The sequence below is a fragment of the Nanorana parkeri genome, unplaced genomic scaffold (genome assembly GCF_000935625.1).
Source record: "Nanorana parkeri isolate BGI_ZX_2015 unplaced genomic scaffold, ASM93562v1 scaffold88, whole genome shotgun sequence".
Classification (NCBI taxonomy): domain Eukaryota; kingdom Metazoa; phylum Chordata; class Amphibia; order Anura; family Dicroglossidae; genus Nanorana; species Nanorana parkeri.
In genome coordinates, this window is record NW_017306356.1 from 2052762 (window position 1) to 2080046 (window position 27285).

A 27285-nucleotide genomic window follows, 5' to 3' on the forward strand; every position below is an offset into this window, starting at 1 on the left:
ACCACCTGTTTAAGTTTCCCCCCTCTACGCCATTTCTTTTCCCTGCCTTACCACAGTTTTTCAAGATTGCCCTTGACCTGGGGTCATCTTTCTCTCTTTTCTCCTTCTCTACTCCCTGCCCACTTTCCTTTCTTTTCTTCTTCCTTTCTTCTACTACTCTCCCCCTTTCCCTTCTTCCTCTCCTATGCTCTCCACCTCCCTGTCCCTCCATCATAATCATTTATAATTTCTTTGTTGAGGTGCGACTCAAATGCATATTGCTACATACTTTTACGAACCGCTCGCTGGTTGGAGACCACATGTCTGGATTTTTATCTATGATATGTAAATGGCATTAACTTTTCTCTGAGGGATTCTCATCAGCTCTACATTGTTGGTCTTGTATTGTTTTATTTTGTTCTTTGATAAAACTTTAATAATACTATTGAAAATAAAAAAAGACAGTTTTTAGGTATTTCACATTCCACCCTAATCTAGAATAAAGTTTTCACTGGAGTTCCAGTTTAACAAAAACTACCATCAATTTCTGATCTCACCCTGGGCCTATTGATTTACTGTGATTGGTGGGTCATTCATACATACATGGAACACTGGTATGTGTATTTTTACAATTGTTCTGTAAATTAGCTGCTGACCAGGTTAGCCTGTAGTAGTAGAGAGCATAGACTAAAAGCTCTTTTGGACAGATACTGCCGTAAATGGTGTGAATGGTCCTGTGTATTCTGGTAGTACATTTGTGCAATATACAGTAAATTAGTAAAATAAACAAGTGTCTGTAGTACCAGAAGATGATCAAGTGACTAACAGAGACTAACCTCTTTACTTCCCATGCAGTGAACAGACAACGTTAGCAATGTAACCATTACAGCACGCACTGTGAAAAAAATAATCTTCTGAGCAAACACATGTAATAGATTAGGTCATTCCTTGCTGTGTGAAGAGTTTATATGAGCCCTCAGTCTTTACCAGGCAAACGGCCGCAAGTCAGTCAAGAGACAGACTGACAAGCTGAAAGTTGTAAATAAATAAGCTTATTTTTTTTCTCCTTCGCTTTACTGTGAGCTGGGTGTTTACAAGTAACCCTTGCAGATGTGACCTATGCTAAGGTATCATGATACACACTGCAATATATTATTACAGCATTGCAAAAACTTTCCATGGCATTCATAAATAGTAGTTGAAAGCATTATTAAAATGTGGCGTTTTAGTGTCTGGAAGCCGGAGAACATAACCCATATAGAGCTGAAGGGAAGCTTCTCAGACTCAGTATTTAAAAGGTTTAGATTAAAATCTTGGATGGGCTATAAACACAAGTGTATGAGTTATAGTTTAAAATGTTCTCATGAGCCTTTAGACAAACGCTTTGCAGCTCAGGTTTTAGAGATGTGTATATAAATATATACATAGCACACTGTGCTCTTAATCCTCAATAGAGCCATGAAGTACATTCGGCACAGATAAACTCTTTTAGCACCGTATTACTCACAGCAGACCTTTCTGTTAAGACAAATGCTTGTGTGACTGTGTTTTTCTAATGGTATAAGTCAGGGGTTGCTACATGATGAGAAATTACTTAATGCTCACAGCAATCTGTTAGATGTACTCACAACTTCAATTTATATATGAAATCAGATTATATTCAGGTGGATTTGATTCAACACGACCATTACAATTATCACCCAATGGCAGAATCATGGTGGTCAGCGACATATGGGCCTCTTCTGGCTGGCTGAAACAATGACCCCCTACACAGGGACATGTCTGCCACAAGGCAAACAAAGTGTTAGCCTTGGATGGCACTTTCCAGGGGGGGGGAAATGCTGCCCCTAAAACAGTCAGGCAAGCCAGGCAGCACTGAATTCGGCAGGTCGGGAGGTAACATACCAATCAATACCTACCGTAGTTACAAGCTTTCGTTTGTAAGCGAGAGAAGATGAAACATGGCAGGGATGGATGCTCTATGTAAGATAATTACAGCCTAACAGATACTTGCTCAGGTAAACGTCACATGAATATTCCTTCAATGTTACCTTACTGGTACAAGAGGAAGGCTGTGTATACATACTCAAGAATCAATCGAGCAGGAGGCGGAGGCAAGGAGAGGAGGAGGAGCAGCAGGAGGGGGCGGGTCCGGATCCCCGTCGGCCACGGAGGAAGCTGGTCCTGAAGTTCCAGTCGGACGCGGAGGAGGCCGGGACCCGGAAATAACACAAATGGAGGCTGGGTTCTGGCAGCACCAGTGGTCCAGCGGTGAAGAAGGCCAGGTCCAGCAGCGGGTGGCAGATGCAGGTAAGAGGATCACACTGCTGTTAAAGGGACCCTGCAGAGCCTAGCATAGATTCTGCACAGCCCACCTTAAAGTCTCAGGTTGGCTCGGCAGGATTTGTGGTTGGCTCTTTGGGGTCTATGGTGGGCTCTGCAGGGTCTCAGGGGGGCTGTGCAGGATCTCAGGGGGACTTTGCAGGATCTGTGGTGGGATCTGTGGATCTATGATGGGCTCCGCAGGGTCTCAGGGGAACTGTGCAGGATCTCTGGTGTGCCCACCACAGATCCTTCACAGCCCACCTGAGACCCCGCAGATCGCACCACATATCCTGCACAGCCCACCAAAGACCCCGCAGAGCCCACCACAGATGCTGCAGAGCCTACCTGAGACCCTGCAGAGCCCGACTGGAAACCTCAGCTTTTCTGCTATGCTAATAGTGGAACATGTCAAAAGCTGGAAACCTAAATACACCACTGTCCCTACAGCCTCCTCCATGGGCTCCTTGTTATGAGTGAGTTATGTGAACTCTTCCCATGTGCATTAAATGTTGGCTATTTAATTTTTACAATAAATCAATTAGAAGAATATGTGCCTTTAGCATAATAATCCCAAGAAGAAGCAGCAAATTTCTTGCATACATGGGACAGCCATACAGGAGTTTTACATCATCCCACACACCCTTGTTCTGTCTGATCACTGCATGACATTGCTGGTGTCATGAGGGGGCACAGCAAAAGCTCTCCAGTAACAACTTGTGCCACCACTAATATGGTGGCCTTCTTGCAGCCTCAGAGTGCTATGAAATGGATGGCAAAGTGGGCCTTGACAAACGAGCAGCTTTAGAGTGCCTGTTGTATGTGCTATATCATTCACAACTGACATGACATGCACTGTGTAAAGGATTAGATTGCCTGAGTCTAGGTCTGCTTTATCAAGTTAGGCATGCTCCTGATGAACAATGACGTCAAATCAGACAGCATAATGACTTTATCACACAGCACCCTCTTAGAAAAGTCTGAAGTCATACAACACAATGCACTGATTTTTTTCTTTCAGATAGAAATATATATTACCCCTACTGTGAACATGTAAAAATTAGCACCACTAAATATGAAGAGCTCAGCACATTAGGGCTCAGCTAAAAAGGGCCTCAATAAAAACTCAAACAGTACAGAAAAATAGAGATTTGGGGTGGTTATTCACTAAAGAGCAGAAGTTCAGTCGAACCGAAGAGCTGCTGTACAACTGGGCGGAGCCGGTCGTGACTATTCACAATAGCCCGTACAGCATCCGCCCAGTTGTAATGATAGATCAGCTTCCCCAAATGACCTGGGGACGCTGATCTGTCATTAAACAATAACAACTAGGCGGGGGCTGGCTGTGTAGTCATGACCGGCTCTGCCCAGTTGTTATTCATCCGCCGGGACCTACTAGAAGACTCTAGTAGGTGCCAGCCAATAGGAAACAGGTGGGCGGGGCGAGATGTCACTGCTAGCTCCGCCCAATTGTTTTTTTTTCTTTAAAATATCTTCTTTTTTTCCAATTTGACTATTTGTGTACATTTTTTACATATTTTTTTCAACTATTTTTTCCCCCTTTCTTTTCACATATTTTCTATTCTGCTTCGTACCACTGAGGTACTGAGAAGAATAGCCGAGCCGAATGATGCTCAGCTGCATTCGGCTATTCACTCACTACCTTTCGGCCCCTATGAGAATAGTGGCAAACAGCAGCGAGTGAGCTGCCGGAGCCTCGGCTCAGCCGATCCGAATGTTGGATCGGCTGAGTTGAAGTCCTTCTGCACTTCGGCTTAGCCGAACATGCAGAGTATATCGTACGAATCCGAATCGAGTTCAGTTACGAATTACGAAATAGGAAATAACGGATATTCCGAAACGAAACAGAACGAATTTTTTGACGGCGCACAAGTCCAATGCAGAGCATGATCGGCTGACCGAAGGCAAGCCGAAGGCAGCCGATGTACGGCTGATTTTAGCCAATGTACGGCTGAAATCAGCTGTACTGAGACGGAATGAATAGCCAAACTTTGTTCGGCTCACTTCACTTTGGCAGGGTTATTCACTCGGGTGCTTTCGGCAGCTTTGTGAATAACCCCCTTAGTTTTCACATAAAAAGTATAATTCATACAAAATCTAAAATGCTTTAATCAGTTCCTTATCAGTTTCATTAATCAGTTCCTTGATTCATTAAAAACAACACATACATTAAACAAAAGAAAAAACAAAAAAAACAACTTTCTGAGGCCTCAACAAATAAAGGACTGAACTGATTAAAAAGAATGATGTTTTAGATTTTATACTTTTTCTGTGGAACCAAAACCTCTGTACTGTTTGAGTCAATAATTGAGTGGATACACAGAAAAGGTAATTTGCTTATACATATTGAGTGTGAAGGTAGCATTGTTTAAACTGATATAATTCTCAAAAAAAAAAATAGTCGGCTAGTATTTAGACTGATATAAATAATTTAGCATTGCATTGCTGTATTCCTTTTTTTCGTTGTGCATTCCGATCATGATTTGCCTTAACGCATATCTGTCCAAGGGTGGCTACACTTACTCCTCCACTGTATCTATGGAGGGAGCCATGGTTGGCACCAATACGCTGAGTTCCTCAAAGATCAATCTGTATTTTCTGTACTTGAAAAATGTTTTTAGCCTTAACATTAATTTTTTTATTGGGTTTAGTTATGCTTTAATTATACCGTGCTGTCTATTTTGCATTGAGTCTACGGGGTTGATTTACTAACCTTATAAACACGCCACAAACAAGTATACACCTCTGTAGTGTGTTCCCTCCCAGCATGATCTATTGGTGGAATCTAGACACCTTTGTAGTGTGTACACACCCAGCAGGTGTGTTGTGCAAAGCCCTGCATGAATTGCAAGGTGATGTTGTGTAAATTAGCTCTACATTGTGTTGCTTGCATTGATGAATGCAGGAATTTAAATGCATGAGCTAACCATTTTTGTCTAAACTGTGAAGCAGCATTATATATGCATCATGTGCATGATTTTTCCATATATGGCATTAGTGGAAATATGCTTTTAGAGACTTTTTGGTTGATAAATACGTTTTGCTGTGTAAAAATCACACGCACCTAGTGTGTGCGTGTGTTTAGGTTAGTAAATCACCCCCTACATGTTTGTGCATAATTTGAGAACCCACATAATTCCATCATTGTTACCGCAAGCCAAAGACTGTTTTGTAAGAACATTATGACCTCAAACTGATCCACTAAGCTACAGTGATATTATTTAACCCCTTCATGACAGAGCTAGTTTTCAGGTTCTGTTCATAAATGACTGACACATTTTTTAGTGAATGTTTTCTTGAAGTTGCATAAAATAATGCTAAATGAGCCAAAATGAGTGTTCCCCATTTGTGTCCTTTTTCCACCACCGCTACAACACTTAAGTATTTGCGACCAGGTGGATACATATAGCAAAGAGACGCGCATAATCCATACACTTATGTCAGATCTGCGATAGTCCTCTACATCTGAAATTATACACAGAACAGTCACATGTTAAGAAGTCCTCAGGAGAACTTCTTAAAGTAGTGCCCACTGTGTTATTGTGTCATAAAAGTCTTCTCACTCCTCATTTAACACCTTCTTGTGGAAAACAGCTCTCTTGTCTCTCCTATCCTCATTCATTTCTCTCTTTGTTGTTCCCCTCCTTTTCCGTCAGTCTCTAATATTCTTTTATAAACCACTCTCAGCAGCCGCACTTCTAAAAGCTCTCTGTGACCAAAATGAATAAACATGCGACCTGCTGTTCTACTACACATTCATGAACCCATTTAACACTAGATTAATAATTCACTCGCACATTGCAGCCAAATTCTGTGTTGCGACAGGTTTATTGTCGCAGAATATGACTACAATGATAAATTCCCCCAAATATTTTTAATGCATCATTAGCACCTTAGAAAGTCCTATTATTTCAGCAACCTTCTAGTATTAAAGTGACACTAAACTCAGGAGTTAAAACTTAAAAAAGCATTCATGTAACTTATGTAACTTAACTATTAACAAACATTTTTAGGGCTGTGGAAATTAAAGATTTCTCGATTAATCGTTAAACTTTTTGATCGATTAAAATTATTTTGATCGCTAATGAAAACACTCACCTCTCCGCCGGCTTCCGGGAGTTCCGTCGGCGGTCCGGTGACGTCACAGACATCGGCGTCACCGGACTCCTCCCCCCTTCCCCAGGTGGCTTAGTCGGCTAACGAAGGGAAGGGGGAGGAGTCCGGTGACGTTGATGTCCGTGACGAAGGGAAGGGGGGAGGAGTCCCGTGACGTCGATGTATGTGATGGCTAACAAAAGGGGAGGAGTCCCGTGACGTCGATGTCCGTGACGTCACCGGACTCCTCCCCCCTTTGTTAGCCAAAGGAGCTACTGGGGCCGATGAGTTTGCCCAAGAAACTTTCTGCACGAGCGCCATCCAAGGCATTGGCCTGTACAGCACAGCAATGAAGTAATAAAATGAACTAGGATCACACTAATCCAGCACGTTATTATTCCGAGTTGCCCCACTTAAGCAGCAGCCATATTTAGTGGGGCACGTGAGATTAATAACGTGCTGGATTAGTGTGATCCTAGTTCATTTTATTACTTCATTGCTGTGCTGTATGTGTATAGGCCAATGTAGTTGGATCTGTATGTGCGTTATAATTAATCGAAATTAATTGATTACATTTTTTTTCCATTAATCGAACACGAAAATTTTAATCATTACCAGCCCTAAAAATTTTGCTTATCTGTATAGAATCTTCTCTGAATTTGTGCTGACACTCCTGTGATGGACTATAATCTCACGTTTAGTTTACTAATGTGTTTTAGTTTACTAATTTGTATTGAGATTGTAGTCCAACACAGGAGGGAGCTTAGAGTGGTGGCTAGTTTACAACATAAACAGGGACCATGGGGAACAAAAGTATACAACCTCCAGAAGGAAGGACAGTATCAGTACAAATGCAGAGATGATTTGAAGATCTACAGTGGAGTCATGCACAAATAGGCTACATTTTCGTTCATAGTCAGGGCAGCCATCAGAAATTTTGGGGCCCCTTACACAGCTTTAGGCCCCGGCCCCACCTCCGCACCATCGCCGCCACACTGAGCTTGTCACATCAGTCTCTGCACAGAAGAGCTTACATTCTAATGTCCTCCCACAGTCACATACTATTATTATACATTTCTATAGCTCTGACATATACCGTGGTGCTGTACAGAGAACACTGAGCGAGTCACATCAGTCTCTGTACAGAGGAGCTTAAACTTAAATGCAGAATGGCACCGCTTTTAGTGGGATTACAAATCCCAGCAATACATTTATACAGCAGACTCTCGGCTTAGTGACGCGCTGGACTCTCGGCTTAGTGACGCGCTGGACTCTCGGCTTAGTGACGCGCTGGACTCTCGGCTTAGTGACGCGCTGGACTCTCGGCTTAGTGACGCGCTGGACTCTGGTATACACCAAGGTATACACCAAGATGGCAGCGACCACATGTTCAGGTTCCGCCATCTTGGTGTATAGCAAGATATACTCCAAAATGGCAGCATGAGCAGAACACGCTGGCGGCCGATACGGCCTCCGCGCGATCTACAATTTCTTTGTGCGGTTTCGGATTCGGGGGCTCATTGCTTCTGAATCCAAAACAGCATTAAAATTACTTTCCTTTGACGAAACAAATAAAAATGTTTCTCATTTTCATTTGTGTCGTCTGAACCAATTTTTTTTGCCCTGCACACATCTATTACAAACCACAGCAAACTATATAATCTGACTAGTATACAGCAGATATGCACAAAACATAACACAAAATTAAACAGGTTGTAAAATCTACAAAAAAAATATAAGAAAAGTAAACAGTCGCCCCAACAACCAGATATTTACATGAACCCAATCTGCATCTATACATGATACATTTTCTTACCAGTGCCAATAAACTTTAAAAACCAAAGAGTTCTCACTAGGGGCAGATGCGGGCACCATTTTTTCAGTGGGGGGCACGGGACCAGATCTTAGTGGGCCCCCCCAGCCTCGAGCCCTTGTGCAGCCACAGGGGCGGTAGGTCCGCTCTCCCTGTATCTACGGCCCCTCCCCCACTACCTCTGGGCACTCGTCTGTGCCGCTGTCAGACTAGGATAGTGATGGCGAACGTTTTTGAACCCGAGCGCCCAAACTGCAATGCAAAATTAATTAATTTATCTCAAAGTGCCAACATTGAAAATAACTTTAGTATTGCGTTGCAGTTTGGGCGCTCGGGTTTAAAACATGTTCAGCATCAATATCATTATATCTGTACCATGTATGTTTTATGTTTATGTTGGAAAATAAAAAAATTATTGCAAAAAAAAAAAAAAACATGTTCAGCATCACTGCCTTAGGCAAAATAGGGAAACACACATATTCAAACATTTATACGCTCATTAAAACACACAAATCACACACTCATTAACCACTTGCTGTCCGGAGCAATTTCTTACATTTGCACACACATGATAAAATCTGAATTTTTGGCCAGAAAAAAGCTTCAGACAATTATATATTTTCTGAAAGCGGAGGCCCTGTAGAATATAAAGATATTAGTTTAAATTTTTTATGTCGCATGATATTTGCGCAAATGTTTATCAAACAAGTATTTTTAGGATAACATACACTAAAATTAAATGTTAGAAACAGAATATAATGGCAATTGTTTGGTAATATATAAAAGACGAGGTCACATCGGGTAAACAGATACCAAACATGTTAAGCTTTAACATTGCGTGAATCTGTGAAACCGCAAAAAACTACGATAACCAAAATTTCTCATAGGCGACGCTTTAAATGCATTTATGGCTCATCAGTTTAGCGCGATCAGTGATTTGCGACCTGTGTGGCGCAATTTTAGTTTTTGCACGTAGGCGAATACAACACGTGTTTGCGTTGTATGTGCATGGACAACGGAGGCGGCAGACCTTAACCGTTTGGCGTAAACGGACGAACGGCAAACTCACATGGGCGGGTTGCCGTAATTAGATAGCTTTTTTTCTCTACTCGCGCGCGGAGTCGTTACCGACTGTTTGACATTCACTGTTTGGCAGCTATAGAGCTGTTTTACCGGGCCCAGGACCGGCTCGGGATGGTGTCAGGAGGAAGTTCAGCATTTTTCTCCTTGCAGATCTCCCTCCTTACTGTGAATGCGGAAGTGATGTATTACACATTCACCTGTCAAATCATCTGGCTGCTATTGCCAGAGAAGAAGCTGGTGGAGCAGATCTCTACTTCATCAGCTTCTTAGGGGGTCCCTAGGTGACATTAGGGGTCTTAGAGACCCCTAATGTCTCCATAAAGATGACCTGTCAATGTGCCTTTGCTATTATATAGGGGGATTGTTATCCCCCCGTGTGATAGCAATAACATTAAGTGTGAAAAAAATAAAAAAAGTAAAAAAATAAATAAAAGTCACATATAAAAAAGTTTTTTAAAAAGTCCCCCACCCCCACGTATACGCACATATAAAAACGTAACTGTCAGATGCGCCAGCGTGCGAAAACGTCAATTGCACTACACATGTTACATAACGCTGCGAACGTTGTAATCATTTTAGGGCCATCAATCACTGATAACACTAAACTGATGAGCGGTAAAAGCTTTGAAAAAGCCTATGGCCAATTTTGGGTATTGTAGTTTTTTCGAGGTTTCGCGCGCATACGCAATTTTAAGGCTTGACATGTTTGGTGTCTTTTTACCCGACGTGACCCCGTCTTGTATATTTTACCAAAAAATTGGGTAATAAATGTTTTATCATTTAATATAGGGGAAACAATTTCTGTTTTTAATTTTCGGTAATTTTTCCTTACTATAGTAAATATTAAATACCACCAAAAGAAAGCTCTATCTGTCCCCAAAAAATGGTATAAAATGAATTTCAGTACAGCGTTGCATGACGGAATAAATGTCATTCAAAGTACTGCAGCGCTGAATACTGAAAAATGGCCGGGACAGGAAGGGGGTGTAACACCGTGGACTTCAAGTGGTTAAAAAAATTGCAATTTTTTTCATTTATTTTTAGAAATGTCTTTTTACACTCAGCTTTATTGCTATCACATAGGGGGCTAACAAGTCCCCTATTTAATGGCAAATATAATGTGACAGGTCCTCTTTATAGAGACATCAGGGGTCTTTCAGACCCCTAATGTCACCTAGGGACCCCAAAGAAGCTGATGAAGCCGAGATCTGCCATTGGAGTTAATGGCGCCATAGCCACGACCCACACAGGATCGCAGGGCACATTGTGCCTGCGGTCCAGTCCGGTGCGGTTAAAATAGTGCTTGCAGCATTTTGATCGCACCGGACCGCAGGCACAATGTGCCCTGCGATCCCGTGCGGGCGATCGCATTGCGGCCGGAGGGCGTGGCTACGGCGCCATTCACTTCAATGGCAAGTGGTGTGAACAGGCCTTAAAACGGTACATCTGATGCAGACCATACTAATCGCTCCCTGCCAGTCAGCAGCGGCACCACGAGGGAGCGATCAGTATGGTCTGCATCAGCAAGAGATGCATATCATACTGATTCCCCATTCGACCACCAGGGAATGATTTTAATTTAATATATTGCCGCTTCGGCCATATATTAAATGTAGTGTGGGCACTTTCCAGGTTTAAAGATGGTTGCCGCTACTTGCACCGGCCATCTTTAAAAACCTAATGTGCAGTCACTGCAGTGGAGACAGGGGGGGGACACTGGAAGCCCGCACAGAGCACCCCAGGTGAGGATCTGGAGTGTGCGGGCCCCGGCTTCCTCCGGTGCTGCGGGGGCCCGGCTGCCTCCACATCCTGCCAGTCACCTGTATGGCCGTCGGCCGATACCTATGTAAGGTCCCCGGGCCCCTCAGGCTGCCCGGGCCCCTTACATGAGTATCGGCCGTACCCATTGATGGCAGCCCTGTTAATAGTTAAGGTACTTTTTAAGTGCATTTTTAGTTTCACTTTAAATGCTACTTGAGCACAATGTCCTAAATACACAAAATGTTACTATTTTGCCATCCCTGCTTTTATGGAAGATTTAATAATGATGGTATTTTAATCTCACTTGTTCTAGTCTGGGAGTGCTGTAGATTGTACCAGAGTTTGTAAATGTTACTCCAGGCAGTCAGAATTAATCTGCCAGACACGAGTATACATATATATTTGTATTTTTAGCCTCTGTTTTCAAATATTTATATTATATTTACAGTATATGCTTAAGTAAATATGCAAAAAGGCATACAAAAGAGTTTTATTGGCCAATTCTGTTTTACTCCCAAATTCTGAATTTATTCCCAAAATGTTTCTCCTGAGGTCACTGACACTACTTAAGTCATCTGTTTTCTCTCTCCTTCAGGTAGAAGGGGAGAAAAAACAAATTCTTTCACAGTTATCCATCAATCCCTGCCAAGACGCTGTCATTTATTTTTACAGCCACATGCGGCTTTCAACGCCAATGGATGGAAGCAGAATATTGGCCTGCATCATCCCACCCACCATCTTATGTACTTTGCACCTTTTCATTAAATGGATTATCTGGCTTCTGCTGCAGTGTTATTTATGGCTTTGCGAGTGTCAGTTTCAATTAGGACCAGGAATGGGTATACTTTCTAAATGGTTGCCAAACTCTACTTCAGTGGCAATCTGTTGATGGTAAAGGAAAAGTATATTTTAAAGCCTCAGAAAATAAAAAAGGCATGAATATGCATACATTTTAAATCGTATGTAAATCTAAAATCAGTTTTTTTTTTAGTAAGCTGCCTTGCAACTTGCAGCAGTATTGTCAGCTTGCCATGTGTGCTCCCTCAGGCAGTCATTGGGCTGCCTTCTGTGCTAGACACGATAAGCAGCTCAACAGAAAACTGAAAGAGTATACAAGGCAGGCTGACCATGCTGATGCTATTTGCTAGACAGTGGCTTAGCTCTGTCAGCCTACAACAAGAAAATATGTTACTGGCAGGATCTCCAAGTACGAAACTGCAATAGATTCACAAAAATGATTTGCTTATTAAAACTGTACTGCAGTGAGACATGATGCCAAATATACTAAAAATAGAATATGGGTCTCCACCCATTTTAATTAAATGCACAAATAAATTGTAAGTCAATTAATTTTTAGGGAAGGCTAAGAACCCCTGTCAACTTTTAATTGTTATCTTCAGTGCCGGACAAGATCCTCTGGTGAAGGCGAAGATACAAACAGGATAGGTGAGGTGTTATGAAGTGGATAAACCAGTATGATTTATAAATAATCAGCATATGCAAACAAATTATAACTAACTAAAAAGTGCAAATTTTATTCTGTGACTCATCCCTCAAAGTGAAAGCTTTATATTGCAACTTGCCCCTTATAACTATAATCAAATATTTTTAATGCACCACTACAAAAACAAAGTAACACAAATTTAAACCGTATAAACATATAAACGATCAAAAGAAAACAGCAAAAAAAATTCAATTATGAGGAATACATACCAGACTGTCTCACACTAGAACCATTCAACTTGGCATCCTTGATAACAAGGTGCTTGATCCATAATGTTGGTGCAGTGATATCTGCAAGTCAAGAAAATAAATTATATATATTATTTCACTATCTAAACCCAAACCATTACCATATATTCAAACATCAATTTATCTATATTTATCAGTCCTAAATAAACCTACTTTTATTATTTTCTAAAATATGTGTTATTCATCGATACCAAAAGTGTCATGCCTACAACATATAAGAATCATCATCACTGTGTCCAGTTAGGGAGACCCACTTACATAAATGGTGCAAGGTCTGCCAAGTAAACCAGAGAGAATGGAGGAACTTAATATGTACAGCCTTGAGGGAAGAAAGGAAAGAGGAATATGAATGGTTTCTTTAAACTCCTGTGAAGTGGTTTTTTTTTTCTTGTTTGTCTGTTGGTTACCAACTGAGGCAATTTCACTTTAACTCCTGTGCCGGAGACACAAAAGGGAGTAAGGAAAAATCTTTAAAAAGTGAGGCCAAATCCACTCTTAGACATATGCATTTGTCCCCTTTGGAGGATTTCCCAGGATTTGGGATTTCTCAGTCACCACGACAAAAACAAAGGGTGAATTCACCCAGTGGTAGTTTCTAATCATTCCCTACTTCAAAAAAACGTTTTGTCTAGAGATACAATTTAACATATTTGTTTTCTACTGCCCATGTGCATTGTTAAATAGTCTTATACCTCCCAATTCTCTGATGACAGTCAGGGGCACCATTTATTAGAAAGTATGTGGCACAAATACACAATTTTTTTTAAAGCCAGAAATACTTTTTGGTAATAATAATAATAATAATAATAATTTAGAGGTTGGGTGAAGAGTATAGAATTTAACACTTTTGGTAGGTAAACAGTTCATTTTTTACACAGGTCTGTACATCAAATTTAAAAGAAGGACAACTGAGGAAGTAAGAGGGACAGAGTGATTTCATTCCAAAAGGACAAACCCTTCAAATAAGGGACAATTGGGAACCATGAACAATCTAAACTGGACTGTCTACTCTGTGCCCAAAGGAATGAACTTCACAGACCTAGCAATTATCACAATCAACAGGTTGGACAACTAACATGCTTAAATTGATCACATGTTGGATCCATCCATATCCAAAAAAAGTCTGTCCAGTCATCAGAAGGTCTGCAAACGGATGTTAGCAGACCTTCTGATGACTGGAAATACTTTTTTTCCCCCTTGATAAGCACATGAACATGCACAAGACAACATATGAGCCTACAGAAAACTGACGCATGCCAATATTTTCTCAGGGAAACATGTTCTATTTGACAACAAGACAACCTAAATCCGGTTCTGTCTTTTTCCTTGGTATTATTCATTGGTTAATATTGTAAAAATTTACAGTGGCAAACCACGATTCCTTAACATCTTTAATACCACTACTTTTTGTAAATGATATAATTAAATACACCAATGTCTACTTAATGAAAGATTGCGGAAAGATTGCGATTTATGTTCCCATGCAGTGGAAGTTTGGAACACACTGTATTTTCACTTTCATAGATGATGTGGACCAACACCCCCCCCAGTGCTGGTAAAACAGCGGACTGACAAAAGTTCTGGTACTGGTGGAAAACCTGCGTAGTGGCTAACTGTAACAAGCTTAGGGTTTGTTACAGTTTGTAACTGTTATAAAGCATACGGTTCCTTTTGTAATAATAGGGTTTGAAGCTTGCTGTGCTGTCTAAATAGCCATTAAAGGTTTTTTAACCACAAATATACTAGCAAAACTAAAAATTCTCCTCTTTGTGACTCATCTAAATATTAAATAACAAAAAATGCCCATAAACTAATTACACACCAAAATGTATACTAATATCTGCTACACATAACACAAACACTCTATCGGGTTATCTAAAGAACAAACAGTAGTAGTATCTTCTTTCAGGCAAGATGTCTCTCATTAAACCTTAGTAAATTGCAGTAAGGGTGCCAGACCAATGGTGAGAGAGTCCAGAATAATTATTTCTTTATGAAAAATCAACAAGATAAGAAAGCCAGTGCGTTTCAGGGGCTCTCATGCTTCCCCTTCATTAGGGCTTGTAAGCAAAGTTACTTGAGGAATGCCTGGACTCAAGAGTTAAAAGTATTTTTAGATATAGTATCAAAAGTTTGCTCCAGCATGAAGCTCATTACATTTCAGACAGTTGCACTTGTGTGAGCAATTTTCACCATGCGTCATTGAGCTCTATAAACAACAGATTTGATTCAACAGGAAGCAAAGAGAAACTGGCAAACATGTGAAAGTCAGAGAAAAAGCCTAAAGCTCTACCTGCTGGCTAAAAGTAAGAATGCATGCTAGTAATACAGTTTTTTTACATTTACTTGACTAAAGTAAAAGAAAAATATTTTTTAAAGTCCCATATGTTAGTCCTGACCATAATTGAAGTAACTACCATCAATTCTGTTTACCCACAGCTGTAATTTAAAGATATCACCTAGAGGTGATCCCTGAAATTGTTAGATGACCAAAGGATACATTCATTTTGCTTTCAGAAACATTGTATTATGGTCAGACATCTGACCACTGCAAACAGACAAAGGTTCCACTGGTGTTTACAAAGGGATTACGGGATATGACAATCCTTTTTTATTACTACAGAATTGGGTCCAAGACAAATGGGGAATTACAGTTTTCTTTAAAAAAAAAAAAAAAAACCCTCTAAACTAGTAAACATTTCTCATAAACACAAAAAGAATAGCAACAAAATTTGCCTAAAAGACACAGCCTTAAAGCACACCATTAGCTCTATGCTGCCGTGCCACATAACTGTTTGTGTATTGTGCATTGTATATGTCAGTCCATGACCTGAACTGGAGGGAGGTTATTTCCTGAGCAGCAGATTGAACCTGTCCATGTGCTGTGAACAGGAAATTGCTGACCCTTGGGTCATTGTCACTTTTGGAAACCATCAGGTGGTGAAAAAAATCAAACAAGAAACAGGTGTTCATCACAACTTTCTAAATGAAGAGATTATATATGTGAAGTGATTGTCTGTGCCATAGGTGAAATGCAATGATTGGGGGGAAGGGAGTCCTGCAGAAATGTATAAAGTAGTGCTGACTGTGCAGTACACAGAAATACTGCTGTGAACAAATTGTGCATACTGTGGCTTTTGCAGCACAATCACTTTATTCTGATCAGTGTGGCCAGTACAGATCAAAATAGTTATAAGCATGTTTACACCATGGCATAAAAGAGCCAATATAAAGTGTTTTTGTAATTGTCTTACTTAATATGTTTTTTAAAACCAGCATTTACAAAATATGAATTCTGCGTTGACTTGGCTGTCACCAATAGAATTCTTTCATTCTTTCAGCAGTATTCTGCCATGTTGAATAAAATTGGTGACTGTGAGCAACACAGACAGGATAAATACCACATGTGGATAAATAAGAAGATACAAAGGTGAAATATTTGCAATAATGTTTCAGCAGTTTTCATTATTTTGTGGGGGGTTCTTGGGGGTGATAATAAGTGTTTTTTTTTATACGCAATAGTACCCTAAAGCCCAACTCCAGTCAAACCGTTTTGGGGATATAGTAGGGAAGTGTTAGAAACTCTTAGATTATTGTATGTTTCCTTTGGTATGTTTTCCCCTATTTCCTGTCCTGATGACACCCTGTCACATATAGGTTCTAATACTAACATACTATAATGTTTTAACTAGAGTTAGGCTTTCATTTTGATTTTCTAATTGTTCTGAGTTGTGAAGAACAATCTTTAATGTAAATTATGTGATCAGACATACTAAGAAGTGTATTCAAATTGTTTTTACACAAGGTTCCCACAACTTTCACCCAGGATTTAAACATTTTCCCAAATGAATCCAATTTGAAAAAAGTATGAATCTTGGGTTAGAGTTGTGTGAATCATGTGTAAAACCATTTATAAACAGACCTCTAAACATATGTACAAGAGAGACAGTGGCTTTAGTAACACAGAGAGCCCATGATATTTGAAATTCTCATTGGGCATGCTCGTAGTCTCATTACAAAGCCATCATGATTTCTCACAAGCACACACAATCACCCTAGATAGGCAGGTGACATCTTCATTACACAGACTTGCTGGATTCAAACAAAATATATCCCTAGAAATGTAATAACTACTCACAAATGTGAAGAGGAATAACTATCAGGCACTACTAATTCTGGAATTTACTTAACAAATACTCCAAATATATAAGCAAGCACACTCAGGGAGTGTTGACACATTATTTTGTTATAGGCCACTGTGGTAGGCTAGCATGTTTTGCTACTGCATAATGGCACACAACAGCACCAAGAGGTGCAAACAGCAGGATACACACCAGATGCCACCAATGCAAAATGGTCGAAGTGCAATATTAGCTTGTTTTGATTTTTAATTAAATAAAGGCAATACAGTGAAATCCTCAAGCCTGTGCAAGAGAATATTGCACAACTATGAAAGGTAAGCTTTAAAAAAAAGCGCAGACAGGAGAAGGGACTAAATTGTTAATGCTAAGCAAACATGTTTTTAATATTGCTGTATAATGGGCCATACGGACCTAAACTGCACAGGAAACTAATCTCAGGCTACTGAGCAACCAACTCACTGTGAGCAGCATACACATTCCTGCAGCTTGCAGGTGGTTCCCTTGAAATTATTCTCCACCATTTACGTACAGTGATTTATTATTCTGTGACCAGCCTAAATAGCTTGCATGATCTAATCATGGTAGCTTGCATGATCTAATCTGCTGATATTACACTCTATTCACAACACACAGCTAAATGAGTCAGATGAGGTACTTACCTCAACTCTTACTAGCACATACAGATTTATGTAACTTTATTTAAAGAGACATAGCAATCAAGTTTAAAAGCAATGCTAAGCTTTCTCATTAAATTCTGTTCATCACTTTATCTGACAATATATTTTAAATTAATATGTTTAGTACACATACACACATTTTGCTAAGGTGTGGAATGGTTCCTATGATTTCCAAATTTAGCAATTGAAAGTCTTTGTTTCTCATGAATTGGTACTTTTTCCGTAGGACACCTTAAATAATCTCTACCTCAGATATCTCCATTCTCCTAGGTTGTGAATTAGTGAACTGACCCTCATATTTCTTTTTAACGCACTATGCTGTTACTGAATCTCTGTTTGCAATTATTTGCATTTATATTTTAAAGTTCAATTATGGACAAAATTACATATATGTTGCAGTCTGTCACTAGCATTAACACAGGCCTCCTGTAACATTGTTTTATTACCTGTTGATCATGCCAATGCCAATAAGGATTGTCACATATCCTTTAACAGAGGAAAAGCTAGGTTAAAGAGGTTGGAACTAACCATTTAACAGGGGTGCTTACAATCATTAGCTTTTATTCAAATAGTTTAAACCTTTTTTCCAAAAGAAAAAAAAAACCCTGCCACTGTAACTGACTAAAAAGTGTTAGCTGGTAGCTGGAGTTATGGTTCCTTCACACCATTCGTGTTGTGCTAACACGTGGTACAACGCGTGCTTTATGTGTTAGTGTGTTGCAGCGCCATTCGTTTTAAATGGTACCCTAACAAATGTCCAAAATGTGTTAAAGAGTTCCTCAGCCCAACACAACACACGATATGAGTTAAAGTGCACTGCAGCAGGACCTACTGTACGTTTTGAATGCACTGAGGTGCGTTTCAGCCCATTCACTTAAATGGGCTGTCTAATGCAGTGTGCTGCAATGCACCTCATTGCACTAAAACACTTGTGCCACTGCACATTGCGTTCAGGTGTCAATGGATCCTTAATCCTATGTTTGTTGCTTAAAAAGTCGATTTAACTCTTGGCGCCCTTACGCGTTTTTAGGGGCATACCTTTGACAAGGCAAGCTGTGATTCTGATGAAGGAGGTATGCCCCTGAAATGCGTAAATCCAGCCTAAAAGCAGCCGGTGGCAAGATGGTATGGTGATGTGACCGGAGGCAGCTTTTTATACGAAGTCGGAGCGCAACATTCCTTAGACACTGACTTGCCGTCTCTTATTGACAAGTGTGACTGAAATTTTATAATTGTGAGTATTTATAACAGTTTTTATTATTGAACTAAAAAAAGATTTCACACAAGGAGGTGGCGCTTTGTTCCTTTTGTCTTCTATGTTTGTTGCTTACTTAAAGTCCATCTGAAATTGTAAGTCCATCTAAGACTGCACTGTCCATAGGTTGACAAAGCTGTTCTGCAAGTTCATTGCAGAATGAAGAATGTTACCCTGTTTCAAAGCAGACAACACAGTTTTAAAACACCTGTGATTCAAGACCTTCCCCAGTGCATGTTTCATAGAGGCAGTGGAGGGAGGGAGCCGCTGCAGCTGCGGCCACAGCAGACACCTCCCCCAAGGAGCCCCCCACTGACCACCCAGGTAAGGTGACACATTTTTAAAAAAAACAAATCCGAGGATTTTTTTAAATGTCCCGCCCACCAGCATCCACGCTCCACACGCCACACCTCGCTGCCTCACACTCACCGCCCGCCCACATCCACGATCGACACAGGGACGCGGGGAGAAGAAGAAGTAAGTGTGAGGGGATGCTGTAATACATTTCATGAACTTACTAGGAGTCCTCACATCAGCCGACCATTCACTACTGTTGCATGGATGGCAAAAGTGGCAGACAGGGGCGGGGAGAAGGCGGGGAAGAGGCAGAGCGGGAGGGGGTCCAAGTTGCTGCACCATGGGCCTCTGGGTTGTACTTGCCCCCTGGGCTAAAAGTTGCCAGTCAGCCCCTGCCCCACTCTATCCAAAACTAAATAAAAAAAATTGGGCTTTGATGCTTAATTAACATGTAGCATAAATGTGTCAGTTTCTCAAATGCTCAAGCAAATATCAAGCACACCAAAATATTCTAAGAGTATATACACCATGAAAAGATGAAAAGCCCTCTTACCATCTCCTTCAAAAACAGGCCGGGTCTCCATTGTAGGGGTTGGCTTGGATCCATCATCTGAATTGAGAGTAAGAAAGAAACGAAAGGAGACTACCATTATTGAGGTAAATGCTATCTAGACAGTTGTTAGAATTTTAATCTCCAACCTTAAATTGTTACAGAAGTGCAACTTTAACCAGGACAACTGTGTTTCCTGTTTTTCTCATGTATTCTCTTCCCCTGACAGCAGAAGTATTAGCTCATTGTCATGCTGTGCACTTCACAGAGGCTGTTCCTTCTTCTGCCTCCACTCAGGGCTGAAAACTGACATTCACTTTGGGCTAAAAGTCAATCAACAAAGACTTCAATGCGATCCTCTTAACAACTTTGCTATTTAAGAGTTTTATGAGTATCTGTGATCATAACTGAGGTAAGACTATTTTGGGGTTTTACAGCCTGACACTGAGCTGACAATTTTCTGAGGGGTAAAGAATACATAAAAGTTAAATACAAGTAACAGGACAAAATACTAGGGTTGACCGGTAAAAAAAGCACTATTATAAAAATTCAAGAATGGAAATATCTTTTACAAATTCTCATTTCTGACTGGTTCTCTTTAGAATATAATGAAGCACAATACTGTGATTTTTTTCTTAAACTATGTAAAAGAAGATTCAATTTGTATGAACTAATGCATTTTTGTTGTCTTTCTAAAACTATTCTAAAATATTTACATATATTTCCATCACACTATGAAAGGAGAACTCCAGTTGGGATAACAATTGGCAGAAAATGTATGTAATATTATCTTATATCAGTATTAGCTAAGCTGAATGTCATAAATCCCTTTACATCAGCTTTTTTGATGAAGGTATTGAGATGGGTGTATATCCAATGTTAAATCAAGCTGTATTTTATGCAACAGCTAGGGTGTCACTAGGACCACACAGAAGCAGGGCAACTGGGTTAATTTACTAAAGGAATATGGGATGTTTACCTAGCAAAGTGAATGTTCACTTTGGAAAGTGTAGGTTCACTTTGCAAAGTGAAGGTTAGCAGCTAAGGTGGAGATATTTTAATTTTAAATACCCATCCTGTTTTTTTCCTTGCACACAACCACATTTTCACCTTATTTACCAATATTCACTTTGCAAAGTGGACATACACTTTCCTTTAAGAATACTTACTTTGCTAGGTGAACAGCATCTGTTACTTTAGCAAATCAACCCCACAGCTTGAGACAAACCACAATACTCAGTGCAGGGTTCAAGTTCTGTGCAGAAGTGTTTTTCCTTTCACTCTGTGCATCCAAAAAAATAGACTTGGGAAAGCAGCTTTTTATATACATATTTTCTTTACATATTTATTTTGGTGATTACTATATTTTTTCTGGAGTTCCCTTTAAATTTGAAGTGTGTAACGGAGTATACATATTTCCCCTTCCATGACAAATAGATAAAGCCACCTACCACAACATTCTGGCATCGAGTGGATGGTACTGCAATCGTCTTGGTCATCATCAATGAAATTATGAAATAAAATTGAAAACTGTCCTTCTAAGACTGGCTTTAAGTGTTCTTCAAGTGGAGGATATTTTGGTCATCTGAGGTGGGGCTAAAATACACACCTTCTTGTCATCTGTTATAAATTTTATTTCAAACACACTTGCCTTCCCCAACAACTGTTGACCAAAGGTCTATGAGGAAAACTATTGGCTGTCCTGGCCTGCCAAAAGGATAAGTCAACCCAGCATCTGACAAGTCCACCGTATAATGCTGCCCTGTAATGCCCCAGGTAATTAGGGATAAAAACCTAGAAAGACTGCCACTGTTGTGTATATGGGGATCATACCTCAAGTACATGAACAAATTGCCTATGTACATAGGCTTTAAAATGGAAGATAGGATAGTGCAGCTCATGTTTCTAAACAATTTCTTATACAAGGCATTGAGGAATCATTAAAGAAAACTATAATGGAAGTTTGAGAGTGATGTCTCTCAAAGGAAGGTAAAAGTTGGGCAGTGCTCTTCAGCATCTGCTTTTCTATTATGTTGAATGATTAAAGAATGTCAGACTGAAAGAACAGACCCTTTCTACTGCAGTAATGATGCTTTTGATTTTAGGTATATACTAATATCAGAAATTACATCCATATTGCTGGAAGACTTTGCTCTAAAAAATGAGCCAAGCTACAGTACCTGAAGTTGGCATTTATGTTAAAATAACCAGAACCAGACACTATCATCTGGTCCTAGGCAGATCACCGTCTCCAAGCTCTCAATAGTCTTCTTACAAAATGGTAATTACAGTTTTAACTATGGCACATTTTTGTTTCAAATCTGTATTAAAATTAATGACAGACCGCCATACCAAATTCTGGATTTATCTGCACTCCACTTGCATTTGCATTTCAAATTAGTAGATATGAGGGAATGAAAAGATTCTGGGAAAATGTCAATATTGCACAATAGCCATACAGATTAGTATTGTGTTAATGGACCTTCCCTAAAAGCTAAAAGGCATGTAAATCTGAAGTCAAACATGGAAGGGAAGTTTTAGTTGTTTTTTATTACAATTTTTACATATGATCAGCTGTATCGGTGTGGGTTACTGTTCTAAAAACCTTGATTCTGTGTACAGTTTGTAAATAAGCAGCATATGGATGTGAGGGCAGTCACACTTGCTCATTACATATGAAGGTTCTGCTTCCTTAATATGGCATGTCATCTGACCTATATTACCAGTTAATATGCAGCGATGCGAATCACATTCCCTGATCAGCCTATTAATTTCCTCATCACAATCACATATACAGATGGTTACTAGAGAGAAAACTATATATGGCATCCCATTAACAAATTATAGAACAAGCTAGTGAAAATCTGAAAGGAACATAAAAAATGACTGTGTAATGTAGGTATGTATTCATTATAAATGCATTTTTAAATACAACTAGTGTACCGCCTAAGCAAGGGAGAGGCAGTAGTTTGAGCCAATCAGGCTCGGCAGCAGGTGTTAACAAGGACATACTGGCAGAAAGAGGGAGCAGAGAGATGAGCTCATCAGTGTACTGCTGCTCCTTTATTGACCAACCACACACTGAAGGGAGGAAGTGGCTACTAGCTGCAGTACAGAAACGTGAGGTCACCAACTGAACTGTATTGCTATCATATAGGGGGCTAATAAGCCCCCTATGTGGTAGCACATATACAGTCACAGGTCCTCTTTATGGAGACATAGACATGTAGACAGAGACATAGACATGTAGACAGAGACACAGGGGTCTATTCACGAAGCTGCCGAAGGATCTAGCCGTAGCTTCGGCTGATCCTTCGGCTAGCTTTGGCCCCAGGACCCCTTCGGTTCAGTAGAACCGAAGGGTTGCTGTACGGGCTATTCACTATAGCCCGTACAGCAGAGAGATCAGCGTTCCTGGTTACCAGGGACACTGATCTCCAGACAGCCCAACTCTCCCGGGTGCTCCGGGAGTCTCCCGCTATTAGATAGCGGCTCCCGGCCGCCCGGGGGAGAGAGAGACTTTCTAAAAGGAAAGTTTTGCTCAGCTTGATGAAGCAGAGTAAACCTTTCCCTGCTTTTTTAAATTTTAAATCGAACCGTTGGCTGCCGTCAGATTAAAGGAAAACATTTTTTTTGTCATAGGAATGCATTGCTAGATTCCTATTGGCTATTTAAATTCGCAATAGCCAATAGCAAACTAGCTATTGCACCCGCCCACTGCTGCTGTCAATCAGCAGAGGGGACCTGCAGTTCTCCATCAGGTCCCCTCTAGTGATTGACAGCAGCAGAGGGTGGGTGCAATAGCTAGTTTGCTATTGGCTATTGCAAATTGAAATAGCAAATAGGAATCTAGCAATGCATTCCTAAGGCGAAATGTTTTTTTTTTTTTTTACGTCAGCAGAACCGCCCAGCCAATAGAAAACAGTTGGGCGGAGCTAGCTGTCACTGCTAGCTCAGCACAATCGTTTTCTATTTAATTTTTTCTACTTTAACTATTTTTCGCGCAGTGGTATTTGGCTATTTACTCACTGCTGTTTGGCATCTATAAGAATAAACCGAACAGCAGCGAGTAGCCTGCCGGAGGTTCGGCTTAGCCGATCCAGATGTTGGATCGGCTGAGTCGAACTCCCTCTGCACTTCGGGTCGGCCAAACATGCTGAGCATGTTTGGCCGACACGAAGCCACCCGATGTACGGCTCATTTCAGCCGATATATGGCTGGAATCAGCCGTACCAGCCTGAAGTGAATAGCCGAACAGCATTCGGCTCACTTCGCTTCAGGTCGGTCGTTCACTCGGCTGCCTACGGCAGCTTAGTGAATAGACCCCATAGTCATGTCTAATAGACATGGTCTATTAGACCACAGCAGCCAGAGAAATGACAGACTTTAAGTGGAAGTAATGCAATACACATCACTTATGCATCCTGCGAGCAGGAAAAAATACAAAGTTTACTTACGGCAACCGGCTGTAAAGAGTGTGCCGCCTTGCCCATTTGTGTTAACGGGCCATTAACAGGCGGACAGAATGCACTTGCAGAAATTTCAGGATAGGGTGGAAAATGTCAAATACTATGGAAGGTAAAGAAGCTGCCATATATGTATTTCAATCAGGGGAGAACTGGGACTTTTGGCTTGGGAGGGAAACACAAAATGGTCTTTTCACTGTAGGGACAGATTTCTGTCAAGTACCCTATGAGCTGAAATATTGACTGCATACACTTTATATATACACACACACACATACACACACATTATTTCTCACATTTCGTCCATGAGATTACAAAAAAATACTTCTTAGAATTTGTGGGGATATGACTACCAAATGTTAAGATAGAGAAAAAAAAATGTTTCAATTAATATTTTGTTGGGCAATGCGGATTATGATGAGCTGTGTGGATTTTGATGATCGGTTTGGATTATGATGGGCGGTGCGTATTATGATGTGCGAATTATGATGAGCGGATTATGATGAGCGGAGCGGATTATGATGATTGGTGCGGATTTTGATGATCAGTTCGGATTATGATGAGCGGATTATTCTTAGAATTTTTTGGGATATGACTAACAAATGTTAAGAAGATAAGATAGAGAAAAACATGTTTCAATGAATATTTTGTTGGGCGGTGCGGATTATGATGAGCGGTTCAGATGAGCGGTGCGGATTATGATGAGCGGATTAAGATGAGCGGATTAAGATGAGCGGAACGGATTATGATGAGCGGATTATGATGAGCGGAGCGGATTATGATGAACGGATTAAGCTGAGCGGAGCGGATTATGATGAGTGGTGCTGATTTTAATAATCAGTTCAGATTATGATGAGAGGAGATTATGATGATCAGTTCGGATTATGATGATCAGTGCAGATTATGATCATCAGTGCAGATTATGATCATCAGTGCAGATTATGATCTTCAGTGCAGATTATGATGATCAGTGCAGATTATGATGATCAGTGCAGATGGGCGGTGCGGATTATGATGATTAGTGCAGATTATGATGAGCAATGTGAATTATGATTAGTTCGGATTACGATGAGCGGTGCGGATTATGACGGGTGGATTAGGATTAGCGGTGTGGATTATGATGAGTTTGGATTATGATATGTGGTGCGGATTATGACGGGCAGATTATGATGAGTTCGGATTATGATGAGCGGAGCAGGTTATGCAGCTGTCAATCAGCAGAGGAGGACCTGATGGAGAACTTCAGAGACACCTCTGCTAATTGACAGCAGCAGTGGGTGGGTGCAATAGCCAGTCTGCTATTGGCTATTGCAAATTGAAATAGCCAATACAAGCCTAGCTATTCATTCCTATGCTGTTTTTTTTTCTCTGATTGACGGCGGCCGGTGGCCCCGATGTCAATCTGCTGTCAATCAGCAGAGGAGGACCTGATGGAGAACTTCAGGGACACCTCTGCTAATTGACAGCAGCAGTGGGTGGGTGCAATAGCCAGTCTGCTATTGGCTATTGCAAATTGAAATAGCCAATACAAGCCTAGCTATTCATTCCTATGCTTTTTTTTCTCTCTGATGGACGGCGGCCAGTGGCCCCGATGTAAAAAAAACCCAACAAAAAACAGATAGCAGGGAAAGGTTTACTCTGAGCATAGTAAACCTTTCCGGGATAAAATGTTTCTCTCCCTGGTGTCCAGGAGCCGCTATCTTATAGCAGGAGACTCCCGGAACGTCTGGGAGAGTTGAGATGTCTGAAGACGGGAGGCTGCGCTCATCGGTGGATCCAGGGATTTTTTTTTTGAATGTTCTCAGGGACATAATTTGTCCGGGGATGGTCTCAATCTGGGGACTGTCCCCGGAAATCGGGAACGAATGGTCACCATACCCAAGAGGCAAATACCCCCCTGACCCCAGTCCTAACCTGATATCAGGAGTTTGGTTTAATAATCTAGGTAAACCCAAAATCTATTTTTCAGTACGTTTCTGATCACATCTTACTGTATACAGTTTTTCTTGAAATATTTTTTACTGAATCTGTTGCTGTTTTTTCCTAGAGATTTTGGAGTAGCTTTGCTGTCGCTCAAATAACACTATATAGTATTCCCCCTTTGCGCCTTTCCTGACAGGTACAAAAAATAATGAGGGGAAGTGAAGGAAGGGCCTCAGGAGCTGTGCCAGCTCAGAGTGTAATTAGACACTTTCAGAAAAGGAGAGGGCTATGAGGTACAAGGAGGGAGGGGGCTGTGCTAAGAAATTGACTCTTTCTAAAATAGTCAACTTTTCTAGCAAGTTCAAAGGCACATTGCAAATAAATAAAGATAATTTATCAAAAAGGAAAAACAACTGCACTTAAGTATTTTAAAAAAAACTTTATTTTTCTGGGCTTTACCTGCAGTTTTTTAAGTTGGTGACAGGGTCTCTTTATGGTATAACACTTTATGCCATTAGCTGCACTGTGTACAAGGCAAATATGGCTACCATGGCCGAACGATGTCTAGCTGGATATAGAACAGCTAAGGTGGCCGATCTGATCATCACTAGATGGTTTCTAGGGTATCCTGTTCAAAGTAAAGTGCTCTCCTTGGATGCTGACCTCCCAGCAATTTTATGAGAAGATATATGCATGTGCTACTGTTGTGATGAGTCACAGGTACGATTTGCTTTAAAACCCAAAATCAGTGGAGGGTGATTCTTGGCTATGCTGTAGAAAGGATCACAGATCTGCCTGCTTAGCAAAACCCTTAATTCTATGAAATCTCTGTTAAGTCACTCACTGCCTTCAGGAAAATAAGTTTAGTAATAGCAGCAAGGGAATTCATGAGGATAATTTACAGCAACAGAGCAAAACCCATTTATAGCCACTGAATATTTTCCTACTGCCACATTTGATAGATAAGTATTTCACACCAGTCAGATTAAAGGGAAATCGTGGGAAACAGTTTAAACCGTTTTATCTGCATCTGATTGGATGGCAAGATCAGCATGTCAGTAATTGACTCACTTCTTTTCAAATGCATCCATATGCCTTTTTTTTTTTTTTTTTACCAGTATAAGGTTATTTTTAAACTATATAATTTAT

The 27285-nt window shown here is 40.5% G+C and overlaps 1 protein-coding gene across 1 annotated transcript in view; it reads right to left on the reverse strand.

Annotated features, from left to right (window-relative positions):
* SMOC1 (SPARC related modular calcium binding 1) overlaps window positions 1-27285 on the reverse strand; it is a 349454-nt gene that overhangs the window by 60345 nt on the left and 261824 nt on the right. Inside the window, exons 6-7 of the mRNA XM_018552448.1 lie at window positions 19751-19807; window positions 12788-12868 (exon numbers count right to left, since the gene is read on the reverse strand). Coding sequence (XP_018407950.1) covers window positions 12788-12868; window positions 19751-19807 — 138 coding nt within the window. The remainder of the gene's footprint in view (window positions 1-12787; window positions 12869-19750; window positions 19808-27285) is intronic.